Below are 17,466 nucleotides of genomic sequence, written 5' to 3'. Positions count from 1 at the left end.
CAACCGAAGCCAAGTTGAAGTCTCGCGATACAATAAGATGCGCTCTATAGCAGTCAATGATGAGAGTTTTTGTATTCTCGCGAGGTTAGTAAAGTTTCCCACGCCTGTTGTGGCGTCTGTCTACCCCTTATCCTCCCCCTCTCCCGTCTCTCCCCGCCTCCTTCTCACGCAGCCTCTTGTTGTCTCGGCGGCTGTTTTTTTTTTTTTTTTTTTGGCTCATGCGGATCTCGCGAGGTTTGGAGTTTTAGTGAGAGTTTGTGGAAGATGGCGCCTGTTGTGACAGGGTAAGTCTGAGATTAAGAGCTAATGGGGATCGCCGATTTAAAGTGAAAATACAGACTCGAGGTCGGCGAGGTATCTTTGTTTTCTTGTCGTGGTGACTCACATTGAAAGCCAAGGGCGACTTTTGTATGTGGGTTGTGCAGCCGCTTCAAAAGCAATTCCTCTTGAAAACGTATTGTGTGCGTGGGGTTGCTCTCCCCCTTCTGTTGTAATACTCCGGCTGCACTCTTCTTTCCCCCTGTTGCTCCCTCCTGGCGTTTTGTACTCGTGCATAAGTCCGCAATTCCACTTGGCTATTCTTTTCTTTTCAAGCTGAACATTCATCTATGTGGGACGAGTCAGCGGTTTTAGAGACACACCAATGACTGCCTGTGCGCTGTAGTTGTCCCTTCTCTTTATTTGAGGAATTGTTCAGTATGACTGCTTTTGTCGTTTTAGAAGTACTAGTTTGGGGAAGGGAGGTTTGATTGTTTTACGTTTCCATCCATTATTTTCAGTGCGTTATTTGCCATGTATTTCAATGAGACGCTCAGTTTATAGCAGTTTTCTGCATATCGTTTCTCTGTCTCTCTCAAAAGCGGCATGTACGATGTCGGGGAGCTTTGTTAACAACACGGAGCCACCTGGCAGTATGACGCAGCGCATCTCCAGAGGATGATGCCGCGGCAAGAGGAGAAGGAGGACACTGTCGCCCCATCTCTGGATTGCCCACTTGATAGCGTTCTACACTCCAGACATATTCCGTCTGGATTAGTACCCTGTTGTGACGGAAAAGTTTTGAATCGCATGCTCAGAGATTCTGTGCACTTTACCCACGTTTCTGTTTTGCTTCTCTAAAGAAACCAGAACGAAGCAGCATTACAGTTTATCTTGTATCCGTGGTATAAATCATGGTTGCATCCACAATTTTATGTAGTAAATTGATGAGTGTTGCATTTCCTAACGATTACAGAGGCGTCGCATGCATTTGATCGCATGTATAGCAAGCAGTTTCTTAAAATGGTCCTTCGACACCTAACTGTATCGTGCGTGCCGCATTCATGTAACTGAAGTATATGCATTACGTGCGTAATCATTTTAGCATGGAGGGAAGACTTGTTAGATTCGGAATCCATTGAAGTATAAACAGTTGCCTGACTTCTTTCTCTCACTACACGATCCTTACGCAAAAGCTAAGACGACGCAACACAACATCATCTCCTTGGTGGCAGCAAGCGGATCATCTCCACTCCTTGATGATAAACTGCTGGAGGCGTCAAACGTTTCTCACTTAACCCCTCGATTTTAGGTTGCAGTTTCCTTGAACAGCACGATAGGAAAACTGTTTGGGTTTCTAGTAAGACGGGACACAGTGCCTGTACCCAGTAGGGGTTTGTCTAGCTGATGTCTTGATTAAACATTGTGGTGCAAACAGGCCACCTGTCCAGATGGTATCTGATTAGTTGGAAACTGCGCCATAAGAGACCTCAATTAGCACTGATCACGGTTGGGAGGGTGGCGAGCTTAGCTAGCAGTTTAGAACATATTGTTGGAGCCCCGTTATGTTTTGTTTTTGAATAGTACAGTAGACACAAGTTTCTTTCTGTTCACAAACGACGCGATCTCGGTTGGTTTCGAGGTGCTGGTTATAATTATCTTCCCCTCACATTGATTTTTTGCCAGTTTGGTGGCTCGTACGACATGCAGGTAGACGAGACGAGTAGATAGAGTATGAGTCTTTCATCAGATATCTCTCGAGTGCGTTGTAAATTGTAGTTTGACATTTTATTTACTTTACCATTAAAAAGTATGTTGTTGATGTATATGTGCCTGGGGCTCTTTTCAGTTTGTAGCAATAATAGACGTTTTTGCCTTTAAGCACTTTTATTAATTATGCTTATTTGTTAAACGAGTTAATATTAAACAACCACACAACTGTTTTATATGTGTTTCCAGCAATTACATTTGCCTAATGTGGTTAACGCGTTTACATGCTGTGCGCTTCGGTAGTAAGAAAGCAAAATTTTTCAAGAATTATTAATAACTGAGTTGTCATTCTTAAATCTTTGAGACTTACTGGGTTTCAAGTAGTAAGTCTTAAATAGGGAGGGAGCCTTGTCAAAGTCATGCCTGAAAGAAGTACAAATATTATACAGTAATGCTGAATCCTGCTTAAAGATACGTTAGAATTATTTCAAATGTAGCCTGTCTTCACAGTAACTTGCAACGTAATGTATCTGAGTTGTTGCCTTTAAAGGCAACGCAATTTCGGTATTTTATGGCAGTCATTTAATATTTATGTGATAAAAGATGTCACTTATCGTGAATCTGTCTGTTTATGTATAGGGCTTGAAATTAATTTTTGAAATGGTGGGGGAAACACCCCCCCCCTTAAATTTAACATAGACTCTGGTAGAATGAAATTGTTGGAGGGAGGGGTAAAAAATACAGTTTAAAAAGCACTTTGCTTTTAATATTTCAGATTTTTTTAATGTCGCAACTTATTCTTTCCCAATTTTACTGTAGTTTATAAAACAGTAGATAAGTTATCAGCCAGTCATTCAGATAAATTATTTATGCTATTATTATTTGGAATACAGATTTTTTTTAAATGCTATAGAATTATTTAGAATATAGAATTATTTAAAATAATTATTTTAATTTTGCAAGTAGAGGTTTTCATTTATATTTTAGCCAAAAATATAGATTTGCTGAGGAAATATTGCATCAATAGAGTAATTCACATCAATCTCAAATTTAATACAAGGGAGGACTTCGGACTCGGGTGGGGAGGGGTTTGGGTGAAAATTGTTTGGGAATTCAAAAACCCACAGTTTAAAAAAAAAAAACAAAATAAAAACTTTGAAATTAATATTTTAGACAATTTATTGATTCTCCACACAAGTTTATACAATTTTGAGTAGATAAATTATTAGAAAGACTGGCTGATAAGTTTATATCATCTATTGTGATTGTACCTACATTTTATATATTTTGCAATATCCTCTCATATTTCTGCAAAAGAAGTCTTGTCAAGGAAAAAAATGCACCAGTAAAATATTACAACCATTTAGAGAGCATACAAAATGCTAATAAATAAAAATTTTTAAATCCATATTATTTTGTCTTGTCTAAGTTTCTGCAGTTTGAAGGCAGTTAAGCAATCTTTATAAAGCTGTGTGAATGTTATTCATTTAAGAAGTTTGAGATATTTGTTAAAATATAGCTAACATATTTTTAGCTCAGTGGCCTCAGTATTGCACATTGATTAGCACTGCCGCATTACAGATCCTGAATACAGCAGTAGTTTCAAATCCAGCACCTGATTATCTGTGTGAAGTTTGAATGTTCTCCCTGTGTCTGTTTTTCGAATGTGTACTCTAGCTTGGTTAAATGGTCCCATTGTGAATGTGTGCGTGAGTGGAGTCCATGATCGACTAATACCCTCACCAAGCTCTTTTCCTACATTGTGCTAAGTACTGCCAGGATCGGCTGTTGCTCCCAGCGCCTCTGAATTGAAGTGGTTTTGAGAATAACTATGACTAATATTAGTTTGTCAGTGAACTTATTTGCTTTTCTAAATATATATTTCCAAAATTGCCAAAATGCTTGTTATCCTTGAGCATTGTTTGTAATCTGTGTGTGTCACTGTGTTTCACTTTTCAGATTTAAAGGCGGTTTAAAGATTTAAAGGCGGTTAGTTAACTATAAACATTTTAAAGAATTTAGGATTGTGCATTACTCTAAATTCCTCAACACAGCCACGAATTGGTAGCTGTCAATTTTTAATCCAATTTCACTAAACAGTCCTAGTCAGTTTCCTGAATTCCTGTGTTACTCTTGTGCAAAAATACATTTAGCCTTCAATTTAACAAAGTTTAGTTGAGTTTCTTATAAAGCACAGTTTAAACAAAGTGCACTGTAAGCCCTGTGTCCTCGACTCCTGGTGCACAGCAGTGTGTTCTGGTTAGGAGCAATGGCAACAGGAAAGTGACATCCTATGCATACAACTTTAACAAGTTGTAAACAGTGGAAAAAAATAAATGAACTTCTAAGTAACAAATTTGGCATAATTATAAAACTGATTTAAAAAATGTGGACTATTTGTATAACAAGTAAGAGATAGATAGATAGATACTTTATTAATCCCAAGTGGAAATTCACATACTCCAGCAGCACCTTACTGATACAAAAAAACAATATTAAATTAAAGATTGATAATAATGCAGGTAAAAAACAGACAATATCTTTGTACAATCTTCTCAGTCTATCAGTGGAGCAGGACAGTGACAGCAGTCTGTCGCTGAAGCTGCTCTTCTGTCTGGAGATGACACTGTTTAGTGGATGCAGTGGATTTTCCATAATTGATAGGAGCCTGCTGAGCGCTCTTTGCTCTGCCACAGATAGATAGATAGATAGATACTTTATTAATCCCAATGGGAAATTCACATTTTCCAGCAGCAGCATACTGATACAATAAATAATATTAAATTAAAGAATGATAATAATGCAGATGAAAAAAAGATAATAACTTTGTATAATGTTAAATGTTAACGTTTACCCCCCCGGGTGGAATTGAAGAGTCGCATAGTTTGGGGGAGGAACGATCTCCTCAGTCTGTCAGTGGAGCAGAACAGTGACAGCAGTCTGTTGCTGAAGCTGCTCTTCTGTCTGGAGATGATACTATTTAGTGGATGCAGTGGATTCTCCATAATTGATAGGAGCCTGCTGAGCGCCCTTCGCTCTGCCACAGATGTCAAACTGTCCAGCTCCATGCCAACAATAGAGCCTGCCTTCCTCACCAGTTTGTCCAGGCGTGAGGCGTCTTTCTTCTTAATGCTGCCTCCCCAGCACACCACCGTGTAGAAGAGGGCGCTCACCACAACCGTCTGATAGAACATCTGCAGCATCTTATTGCAGATGTTGAAGGACACCAGCCTTCTAAGGAAGTATAACCGGCTCTGTCCTTTCTTACACAGAGCATCAGTATTGGCAGTACAGTCTAATTTATCATCCAGCTGCACTCCCAGGTATTTATAGGTCTGCACCATCTGCACACAGTCACCTCTGATGATCACGGGGTCCATGAGGGGTCTGGGCCTCCTAAAATCCACCACCAGCTCCTTGGTTTTGCTGGTGTTCAGTTGTAGGTGGTTTGAGTCGCACCATTTAACAAACTCATTGATTAGGTCCCTATACTCCTCCTCCTGCCCACTCCTGATGCAGCCCACGATAGCAGTGTCGTCAGCGAACTTCTGCACATGGCAGTTGTATTGGAAGTCCGATGTATATAGGCTGAACAGGACCGGAGAAAGTACAGTCCCTTGTGGCGCTCCTGTGTTGCTGACCACAATGTCAGACGTGCAGTTCCCAAGACGCACATACTGAGGTCTGTCTTTAAGATAGTCTACGATCCATGCCACTAGGTATGAATCTACTCCCATCTCTGTCAGCTTGTCCCTAGGGAGCAGAGGTTGGATTGTGTTGAAGGCGCTAGAGAAGTCTAGAAACATTATTCTTACAGCACCACTGCCTCTGTCCAAGTGGGAGAGGGATCGATGTAGCATATAGGTGATGCCCTGATTGTCTTAATTTCTTGATATGGAAATTTGTAAGTTTTATGTTTGAGCTACAGTATTAGCAACACTTACATCTTTTTCAGATTTATTTTGTTTGTTTATTTAATAGTATTGCTTCTGGCAAAGTCTTTTGCCTTTTCCATTGATTTTAAAAGCTAAGAAATGTTCATTTAATTACAGTTTCTCTTGATACATATAAATATCAGTTAGACTTTGGCTATTGTTATGGTCAGTTTTAAAAACTGGGTATCAGTCCACAGAATGTTACGCTATTTCTCTTTCGGCCAATCAATGTGTTCCTTGGTTTTAAATTTAAACTGATTCTGCACATGCTGTTTTTTCAACAATGGTGCTTTACGGGGGCTTCTTTGTGATAGCTTTGATCAAACATCTTCTGACTGTAACAGCACTTAAAGGTAATTTTAGATCATCTTTGATCTTTCTGGAGGTAATGCTTGGCTTAGTCTTTGCCATTCTGACTATTCTTTGAGCCGTTTTAACAGTAGTTGCTGGTTTTCTTCCTCGTGTTTCGGGTTTTTGTTGCTATTTTAAAGCAATAATGTTTGGAACGGCCCATTTTACTTAGCAGTTCAGAAGGAAATATATTTTATAACAACGTATAAAACATTTGCTTCCCTTCTCCCTTAATAAAGGAAATTAATGACTCATTTTTTCACAGAATGAATTAATTCACTAATTAAATTATACACTGCTATTATTTAGAACATGCCCCCTTCAATGAATGAGCCAGTTACTCAGAACAAGCAGCTTTCATGCCATGACAGTTGGGTCTGTTGTTTTTCTGTTACACTACTACATCTACAAGGAAATTATTTGCAATGCAGAAATGTCATTACTACTAATAACAGTGGTTCATCAAGTTACTGATGTTGTACTGCTATTTTTTGAATACAATGTTATATAAATAGCACTCTGAATTATATTATGCTTGCTTTTTCACAATATATATCATACACTAATAATTAAAACAAAATGTTTTAAAGGAACAAGCAGGGCAGGCCACCTACCCATAATTACAAAATTAAATGGGGTGTAACAGAAACTAAAAATGGAAGAAAGTCTGAACAGGGCTCAGGTTGTTTGGGAAAACTTGTTTTTTTAACTTAACATGCCAAATATTGTAGAATGTAACATTTTTGTTTTTTATTGCAAATTTAAATCAGATTTATTTTTGCCACCTTATTAGTCAGTCCATTCAAGTACCATTGTCATTATTTTGTCAAACCATATTTTCTATGTCTTTTTTCTGACTCATGAATGTGTATTTTGTGATGCTTTTCCATGCTCTGTTTTGTACTGCTTTTTCTATTTTTTGCTGCTATGTCTCCTTATTTTTACATTATTTTATTAACTGTGTTGGAAATTGGGTAAGTTATTAATGTATTTTATGTTTATTTTTTATAAAGAAAGAAAATAGAACAGAATAGTATTAAATATATTGCTTATTGCAAAATAAACCTGAAACTGAACAGCAGAAAATAATTTTGTGCTCTGCTGTATGGAAAAGAATTAAAATATTAAACAAGTTTCTCCAAGGACAGATTGAAGCTCATTTACTTAGGAACAGTTACTAGGTTACTTAGTTTGAAATGTAAAGTGCATTGGAATGTATGTCAGGTCTAGTTTAAAAAAAAAAAAAAAAAAAAAAAAAAAAAAAAAAAAAGTCTGGCATCAGGTGTCACAGTGTAGTATTGTTTGTTATTAGTATTAAAAAATTTTAGCTTCTATGTTTTTATCATTTGAAAGTACACTATGCTATCTACTTTGTTCAAAAAAATCTTTGAAACTTTTAATTATTTAAAGATGAATATTATGTTTAAAAAAAAAAAAAAAAAAAAAAAGTTTTCTCTATAGTGTTCACTTTAAGTTGCCACTGTTGTTATTTTTAGGATATGATGAGTTAAAAACACTGCACAATTTTTTTGAAAAGTCTTGCTTCCTGAAACGTTTTTGCTGATTGTGACAAGTACCTACTGGGTATAAAAAATATAGATTTGGTTTTACTGCATCGCATAGGAACTCTGAGAAATAGACATTTATATGTTTACTGCCAATAATGTATTTAGTCATGTTTATGTTTCGCATAAGCTATTAAATTCAACAGATTTAAAAGTGTTTTGCTCCTGATTTTCTTTTGTATTTAATGTCTGGTGCATCACGTTGCAGTGTCCAACAGTAGTCAGTAAGCATTGACGGATTCTAGTTGCCCTGGTATCGTTTCTCCATCGTAGCAGTGTCCTGGGGCCTCATGCATAACGCTGTGCGTAGAATTCGCACTATAACATGACGTAAGCACAAGTAACGCTCGTGCATGCGCCTGCTGTCCCGCCCCAACTCCTCCCAGAATTACGCCTCTTTGAATATGCAAAGCAATATAAATAGCCCTTAAGGTCAGTGTTGTGTGAAAACACAATGGGAAAAGCAAGAGGGAAATTGGAAGAATTTCAGTGAATACAAAGTGGAGGCAAGGAAAAACGTACTATTTGTTGGTTTAAACAGTGATATAAACAACAAAAGGAAGCTAATCGACCGACAGCATGTCTGAGAAACTCGAAAGCTCAAGTTCACAAAGTCGCACAGTGCCCGAAATAAAAAGAAGTTGCCAGATATCAAAGTCGCAGTGAAAAGGCGAGACGTAGCCCATCGTCTGATTGTCATATGAAAGCTTATTAGAGTACAGAGAAAAAAAGGCAGACGGTGGGGGAAAAAGCACGAAATGTCAACATCAATTTTGAAATTTCACTTTAATTACGTAGTTTATTTTTTTATTAAAGTAGAACATCATAAACTTCATCTTAAAATCGTTTAATTAACCAGTTTCTCAAATCACATTGTAATTAAAGTAGCACGTTAAATGCTTTGTTTTGTATATGTTCTTTGTGTGTGAATCCCTACATGCTTCTTAAACCGGCTTTCTCTTCCTCCGACAGGACACAGAATCCATTACATTTGTGATATTACAGCTCTCTGAATAACTAAAATACTGCAATATATACGTGATATCATTTTCATGATGATAGGAGTTAAAGCATGTTATTAAACATGGGAACACGGTGGCGCAGTGATTGTGCGCGACCTTCGATGAAATAATTTATTGTAGCAGTACTCGGGTGGGGGCTCTAGGCTCATGGCGGCCCTGGGCAGAGAAAGAATCTGTGGCCCCTTCACCCGCCAATGTCAATATGGTTTCTTATGCACGGCAGATGGACTTGTCCGTTGTGGACACTGCATAGCCGCCTCGTGCTCATGACACAAGAGTTTAACTTTTGCCGAAATTTGCCACTGCGTTTTTAGCTGTGTCGTTATTTTCTTTCTGTTTTATATTCAATATATATTGGCGTGGCGGCCCCTGGGATTTGGCGGCCCTGTGCAGGTGCACAGTTTGCACATGCCTAAGGCCGCCCCTGCAGTACTGTCTCTTTCAAACGTACTAACCTCCAATTCCTGTCCTTCCTTTTCTTTCTGCAATTAACCGATCGCCACACAGTCAGCTCTGTAATAGTCGTTAAGCCATCTGTAAGCTTAGAATGCCGATTCTTCAAAACTTTTAAGGAACATTGAAATATCTTCGTAGTACATGTTTAATTATTCCATCGTTCACGCCAGTGAAGCATACAGTGCTTTTATCTGTATAATATAATAAACATATTTTGCTGCATTTCATCTTAAAAATGATATCATCATAATGTGTAAATACGCGCTTTATAAAGTGGCTCAGGTTGTGCAATATTATAACTGTAGTGCAAGTTTACAGTGAGGTAATTGTACTTATAAGTCCAAACAGTTCTACACGGAGCAGTTGATGGACTGATTGAGTGCATTTAGAGCTCTTGGAATGAAACTCTTTCTGAACCGCATAGTCCGTAAAGGAAATGTTTGAAGCATTTGCTGTGTGAGAAGCAGTTCAAATAGGAAGCATGACTTAGGCAGCGTGTGCTTGATGCTGTATACCGATAATTCTCTTTCCGATCAGCTGCTCTGAGTGGTGCAGTGAGAGTAATATGTAAAAAGATGATCTGCTGTGGCAACCCCTAACGGGAGCAACTGAAAGAAGAAGAAGGTGCAGTGAGAGTAACAACGTTAAAGCAGTTATGGTATTTGTAATAGTTTGACCATTCCGTGGACCATTATATTGTTACTGGTTAATTACAATCAGATGCATTAAACTAATAAACAATATGCGGTTAATTTCAGTGTATTTATAAAACCGCGTCAGGGACGTGGATCTGAAAAAGAATGATAAACCACACAGGAACAGTAGCACTGTTTTGACGCTGGGTGCCGCCAGTATACATAACCGAACGGAGAACTTGCGTACAACAGGGTATGAGGTACCGTGGAAATGTGCATGGCCAAGTTTAGGTTTTATACATCGTGATTTGAACGTGGAAACGTTCTTATGCAACATTTCTGTGCGTACGCACCGTTTATACATGAGGCCCCTGGTGAAACCTTTCACCATGTTCGTCACTGACAGCACCAAGATTTGCGGGGAAGACGTTCAAGTGTGAGTGGAGGAAATGAATCTTGAGTGACATGTTGCACTTCATTGTTTTGTATGCTTTGAGGAGTTTGTCTACCAGCTGAATGTAGTTTGGGGTTCTGTAATTGCCCAGAAAATTGTCAACAACATCTTTTGAAGGCTTTGCAGGCAATTTTTTTCTGGCCCAACTAACAGATCTTCAAACCACTTGTCACTCATAACATGTCTGATCTGGGGGCCAACAAAAATGCTCCCTTTTATCTTGGCGTCAGTTTTTCTTGGGAACATCTGCCTTAAATAGCGAAAACTTTCGCCTTCCTTGTTCAGTGCTTTCATGAAATTCTTCTTGAGTTCCAGTTTTATGTGAAGAGGAAGCAAAAATATCTTTGCCGGGTCGACAAACGATTCATGTGCCACATTTTTCTGTCCTGGAACTAACTTTTTATGGAGTGGCCAGTTCTGTTGAGAATAGTGCAACTGTTTGGCACGACTGTCCCATTCACAGGTGAAGCAACAGTACTTTGTATAGCCGAGCTGCAGTCCTAGTAACAGAGCAAGACTTTAAGATCTCCACAGATATTCCAGTTGTACCTGCTATACTGGACGTGCTTCAGCAACAGTTCCATATTCTCATACGTTTCTTTAATGTGTGCTGCATAGCCAACAGGTACTGAAGGATAAACACTGTGTAGCAGAACAGCTTTCAGGCTTAACATTGACGAATCAATGAAGAGACGCCACTCTTCCGGGTTGTGATCACAACCCAAGGCCGAGAACAATCCTTCAATGTCACAATAGAAACAGAGACTGTAGACTTGTGCAAAACATTTGGTTATATTATGATGTTGGCCTAGAAACACAGAAATTTTCATACCTGGTGACAGTAAACACCATTCCTGCAGTCTCAAACCCAGCAGCTCGGCTTTTGCTTTTGACAAACCCAAATCTCAGATGTGGATCGCCTGATGAGCACTGTTCAAAATCCAGGTCAATGTCACTGTCAGTACCCTGCATTGCAGTTTCTTCATCTGGTTCGTCTAAGGTCCAATCCTCTGGTGGTTTCGGAATTGGAAGACTGTCGTCATGTGGCACGGGTCTCATTGCTGAAGGCAGATTAGGATATTCAATTGACTTCTTGTTTTTGGCAGAGAAACCAGACACATTAGTCAAACAGAAGTAACAGTCCATCACATGGTCTTTCTGTTCTCGCAATATCATCGGAACAGCAAATGGTATCGTCTTTCGAGTGCCTCCGAGACAGGCTCTCAGACTGACAGCACCTGTCACGCAGCAAATGTGAGGCGCCCATTCCTAGTCTTGATCACCAATTTTGCAGCTGAAATACAGATGATAAGCTTTCTTCACAAGAGCAGTCATCCAACGTCTCTGAGGTGCAAGTGTATATTTGCCAGAGATACAGCAGAATGTATCGCGGCTGTTACGACATTGACGAGACATATCGCCCGACACCAAAACGTCTATAGCATCAAGCTTACTTACGGTTATAATGCTACAGATACTATACTTTACTGATACTATACATACACACTGACTACCTATATTAACCAAATGAGCAGGATCGGTGTATGCAAGCCACCTTTATTGCATGCTAAGACAGCGTCAAGCTCGTTCAGACCTGCCCAGGCATGCGCAGGATGTCAACTTCCACAGAACAGCTTCCAGCCTGGCCTGATTCCATGCCTGGACATGCCCAGGCTGCACAAACTGTTGTTGATAAGTCACTTATGGGAGCGAAAATGTTTGGATACAAATATAAAAAAAAATTATGACAAAACTGAAGATTTCTCTGAAACAGTACGTGATGGGTACATTTTGATGTGATTTTCATGATCAGCACCCAAAAATCTATAAGAAACACCCAACAGTGTTCAAAAAGCAAAAACTTTTTGCTTTTGAAATTGTTAAATTGGTCACTGACATATTTACATTTTTTTTAAAACTCCATTGTATCAGTCACTGTACTAATGTAATACTGTGCTTTCTTTTCTGGGGTAGAGTTTGTAAGTAAATTTTTTACAGGGAAGTAGCTCTGAGATCCTATACTAAATTAAATAAAACTTGCTACGGCAGTGTAAGAATAGGAACGGAAAATGGTGAGAAAGGAATTCAGAAATCAAGAAGAAATAAATACTTCTTGAAAGACGCAGTGTGCATGTAGAATTTCCAGCCAAGTAGGATTACACGTGAAAGTGATAAATAAATCAGGCTTTCCGAATTTACGTACTATGGTCATGGCATCCTGATAGTTTTGTTGCATGTATCTTGGACTTCCTGGAAATGTGGACGATAATATGATCATTTTGCCTACACGTACGTTGTTATTTTCAGCATTTGCTTGCAGTGTGCTTGATAGTTCCACACGCAGATCTTGTTGATGTAATCTGAGATAGTTGAGACGCGCGCCCTCTGTTTTAACATACGCATCTACGATGTACTGTTAGAATAGTTTGCCGCTGGAGTGCAAAATACTAAATGTGTTCCTCATTGCTAATCTGTACGCGTAAAATTGGCATTGAGTAAGCCTTATTTGCTTGGCGGTTCTTTTATCGGGAACATGTTATAAATCTTTGTGCCAGCCAATGTCTCCGTAAGGGAATAAAAGTGGGTAAACCATAGGATCGCAATTCATATTGAGCGTGGAAATCTGTTTACAGGTGTTGCCTATGGGATAGATGCAAATGTCCCTCTCGGCAGGCGTTTCGCCATCTTCTCCGACGAAAATCGCTGCAACATCGGTGTGACATGTCGGGGCATTGTATCGTCATAAATCCTGCCTAGGGTTTTCCTTTAAAACCATTCGTACAGATGCTGTTGGATTGGACTGAGCGATTTCATGCATGTGTTTGTATGATTTAGCGAACGGGTTGATGGTTCTGAGCATGGAATCTAGCTGGAGCGGTACATTTTCTCTGCATGCAGAGTTTGCTTTATTTTGTAAGCGTACTTCAGTAGCTTGCGCTTTGTCAAAAACATACAACTGTCCGTATCCTGGAGAGGTAGAAGTGTTAGTGTATAGTGGAGAGATTTGGTGATAAATTTGCCCGTGTACAGTAATCCCTCGCTATATTGCGCTTCGCCTTTCGCGGCTTCACTCCATCGCGGATTTTATATGTAAGCATATTTAAATATATATCGCGGATTTTTCGCTGCTTTGCGGGTTTCTGTGGACAATGGGTCTTTTAATTTCTGGTACATGCTTCCTCAGTTGGTTTGCCCAGTTTATTTCATACAAGGGACGCTATTGGCAGATGGCTGAGAAGCTACCCAGCTTACATTTCTCTTTCTCTTGCGCTGACTTTCTCTGATCCTGACGTAGGGGGATTGAGCAGGGGGGCTGTTCCCACACCTAGACGATACGGACGCTCGTCTAAAAATGCTGAAAGATTATCTTCACGTTGCTATCTTTTGTGCAGCTGCTTCCTGAAACGACATGCTGCACCGTGCTTCGCATACTTAAAAGCTCGAAGGGCACGTATTGATTTTTGCTTGCTTGTTTTTCTCTGTCTCTCTCTCTCTTTCTGTGCTCTTGACGGAGGGGGTGTGAGCTGCCACCTTCAACAGCTTTGTGCCGCAGTGCTTCGCATACTTAAAAGCCAAACAGCCCTATTGATTTTCCTCTGCCTTTATGACAGTCTCTGCTCCTGACTCCTTTGAAGAGGAAGATATGTTTGCATTCTTTTAATTGTGAGACGGAACTGTCATCTCTGTCTTGTCATGGAGCACAGTTTAAACTTTTGAAAAAGAGACAAATGTTTGTTTGCAGTGTTTGAATAACGTTCTTGTCTCTCTACAACCTCCTGTGTTTCTGCGCAAATCTGTGACCCAAGCATGACAATATAAAAATAACCATATAAACATATGGTTTCTACTTCGCGGATTTTCTTATTTCGCGGGTGGCTCTGGAACGCAACCCCCGCGATGGAGGAGGGATTACTGTATTTTAAAACAGTATGGTCGGTGGCCAGAAGACTGAGTTATCTGTGCACCCATGGAAGCAAACGCTAGAGAAGAGTTGTATTCTTGAATGTGTTCACGATAATTTTTAGCTTCTGATGTTTGCTGTGTAAAAAGCTGTTGTAAAGACACAGGTGGCTCCCGCAAAGGTGGTAAAGCTACTTTACTGTTGTGGCAGCACCTTGAGTACTTGTTGGATGTATTACGCTCAGCAGGCCAGTATAGTGCATGACATGGAAGAGGACGAATTGGAATCGAGAAATGCCGTGTCGGCTGCATGTGGGCGGGACCAGTTTTGAAGTGGAAGCAGGACGAACCAGAAGAGAAATATTTATAAGAGATTACTAATAACCATTACTCATTGGTTGCTTTTGGTATTCTGTTTGACCATAGGTTGAAGTAATTAAAGTAATTTCCTGTTTTAATACATCAGCATTGTCTCGTTAGATGGGTCATCCTTTTCAAACACAGTTGAAAATACCACAAAATATAAATGACCTTCAATTGGCAACAAGCACACAAAAAGGGGAAGAAACATTACAGACTGTGCAAGTCTGTTGCAGGGAACAGTGAGTAATTGACTTGATAAACAATAAAAAAATATGTATTAAGTGGGGAGTTGACATTTGTGTGTATTTAGTAGAAAACCAATGAGGGAAGTACAGTTATGTTCAAAGTGAAATGTTATTGTGCAATGTCATGAGTACTATTTTATTGATGAAATCCAGGAGGATTTTATAAATAATTGTGGGGGCAGATTTAGAAAGTAACATTTTCTAAATTAAGCAGTTGTTATGTTCGATTTCTTTTTTATTGAAAATGTCAGAACATAAGCAGTATATTTATCCAATTAAAGTAAACCTTCTTTGCATAAGTCAGTGCTTCAGAGTGATGATAAATTTTGTAAAGTTGAAGATATTTTCTGTGTTCGGTCAATAGCATATTTTTGTGGTGTAATTCCCACTTTTATTAAAGATGTTTATGTAAAAAATGCTAACGATTTAATCCATCTTTTTTGAATTTTCATTTCAATGCAACAAATTTCAGTCAGATCAATAATAACCCCTTGACCATGAAGAGAACATAACAGAAGGCAGACTGACTGTAGTGGGCTAATGAAGCAAATGTCATTGCATGGAATTCAAGGCTTGCATTATAGGGGCACTCTCCAGTCTGATGTCAAAGTGAATTTATAAGAGAGACTTGTGTAATGATCAATAAATATTGAACTAGAGATGGACTGAGTTTGAAGAAGTGTCAGATGAGGTGTGATCACAACAGGTGAACAGGAATGAAATAACAATACTGAAGTAAAATTTGTTGCTGTAGTATTGCTCAAGTTTCATTCTGCATGACAGCAGTGACTGTAGATTTTTTTTTCTACAGCTCAGTTGCTTTAATAGAAGCCAATCGTTCCCAATATTGGAACTAGTTCTTTTCTTTTATGACTTGGTAGTATTTTCATTCTGACATATGAAAAACATTCAAATGATCTTTGAAACTGAGCATATTACTAATTGTCAGTCCTTCACTTTTTCTGTTCCATTTTTTCCTGATATTTTATAAAACAGGTAGCTCATGATGAGCTCATACAGTTGTAAATGGGCCAGGTTAGTATTTTTGTCATAGTTTATATGCTTAGCAAATTTTTTTTGTAATTTTACTTTTCACCATGTTTTCCTGTGGAGGTTACTCTGTTGATTGTAATCTAACATTGGCAGCAAACAATTGGTAGAGGAGACACGATTGGGTTTTTACACGAAGTGTGCTTAGCAAGTAAGCCTTGTTTAAATCGAGATGCCAGGCTTATCTGAGCTGATTTTTGGTTCTACCAAAGAGGATTAGGGCAAGTGGCATTTGGTAACAGAGGCAACTAAGTGGCATGTCTTAGTACCAGGCTAAAAATGAAACCGCTTGATTAGAAACAAAAACTCAGAGAAAGGGTTTTTTATTTTGCTGAATTCTTGTTTAAATTAATCTTGTGTGTTTATTACAAATTAGTACAGCAGACAACATAGTAAAGCAGAAAATAAATGACATTTAAATTGTCATTCATTAGCACCTTTTTTGACAGTAACAGGATTTTGTTGTTGCTGCATTCTTAGTTGCAGTATTGTTTGAATTAATCTGATAGCCAATCTCACATTTAAATTATTGTGCCATGTATCACCATTTCTTGTTTTTGTCAGTGGGAAACAAAAGGAAAAGGTATAGTAATAAAAAAAGCAGGCTTTAAAGGGGGTGTTCCATAATGTTAAAATTTCTAGTTATAATTGTACAGGTTCTAAGTCAGTAAACCTGTAACACTAACAGATGTTTATAGTAATGTAATGAAAGCACAAAGTAAAAAAACACACTTCAAGACCTTCTAGGATCAACCTGGTGTGCTCCAGTTCTCATGTATAACAAAGAGTTTATAAACCACCAGCCAAATATGTAATATTGTCACTCTCAGATGTTGTATTTCCTTTGTCATTTGTTTCTGTGTATATTGTAAAATAAGAGTAACATATATTAAATAGGTTCAATTGCATGCCTCAATAATTAAATTAACCTAGCCTCTTTATTATTTTTATAAGAATTCATATTGTTTTTTTCCCATTACTAAGATATTAAAATATACAAAAATTATTTGTAACCGAGGATATGCCAGTAAAGTAGTAATACTCATTATAAAAATTCATGTTTAGTCTGGTACTTGTGAGGATGTTTGTGGGTACATTTCATGCATAAAATGTGAAGTGTGATAAGTTAATCTTGTAAAATGCATGTATCCATAGTCTTATCAGTGACACTAGGTAATGTTGTTTAGGCTTCCCAAACTTCATAGGCACAATAGACTGCACTTGTGTATGAATGACAGCAGTGCCTAGCTCATTACAGGCTTTGTATGTAATTCAAATCATTCATAACATCAATGCAAAGGTCACGCCTTTTAAATGATGCTGACAAGTCATTGTGGAATTAGATATTTTGATTAGGGCAAACTCCTTCAGCAGGAATGACGGTGGTCCATCATACCAGTGGTAGAAGCTACAGCTTTCTTTTTAGTTGATAAATGTGCCATGTGTGTTTGCATATACTAAGTGTACTGTTCTAGTAATTCTGAAGTATGTTATGTTATTATATGTCATTTTCAGTTGCTGC

General features: G+C 38.4%; 1 protein-coding gene across 2 annotated transcripts in view; it reads left to right on the top strand.

The window, feature by feature from the left end:
• Positions 1-211: 211 nt before the first annotated feature.
• rbpjb (recombination signal binding protein for immunoglobulin kappa J region b) overlaps positions 212-17,466 on the top strand; it is a 145,710-nt gene continuing 128,455 nt past the window's right edge. The window contains exon 1 of one of the 2 annotated variants that reach the window (XM_028802002.2): positions 212-284. In XM_028802002.2, the coding sequence (XP_028657835.1) occupies positions 265-284 (20 nt within the window). In that variant the 5' untranslated portion in view covers positions 212-264. The remainder of the gene's footprint in view (positions 285-17,466) is intronic. The other variant, XM_051928639.1, reaches the window with a different exon arrangement.

This window comes from Erpetoichthys calabaricus, chromosome 5 (genome assembly GCF_900747795.2).
Source record: "Erpetoichthys calabaricus chromosome 5, fErpCal1.3, whole genome shotgun sequence".
Taxonomy (NCBI): domain Eukaryota; kingdom Metazoa; phylum Chordata; class Cladistia; order Polypteriformes; family Polypteridae; genus Erpetoichthys; species Erpetoichthys calabaricus.
This window is presented reverse-complemented; position numbering and strand designations above follow the sequence as displayed.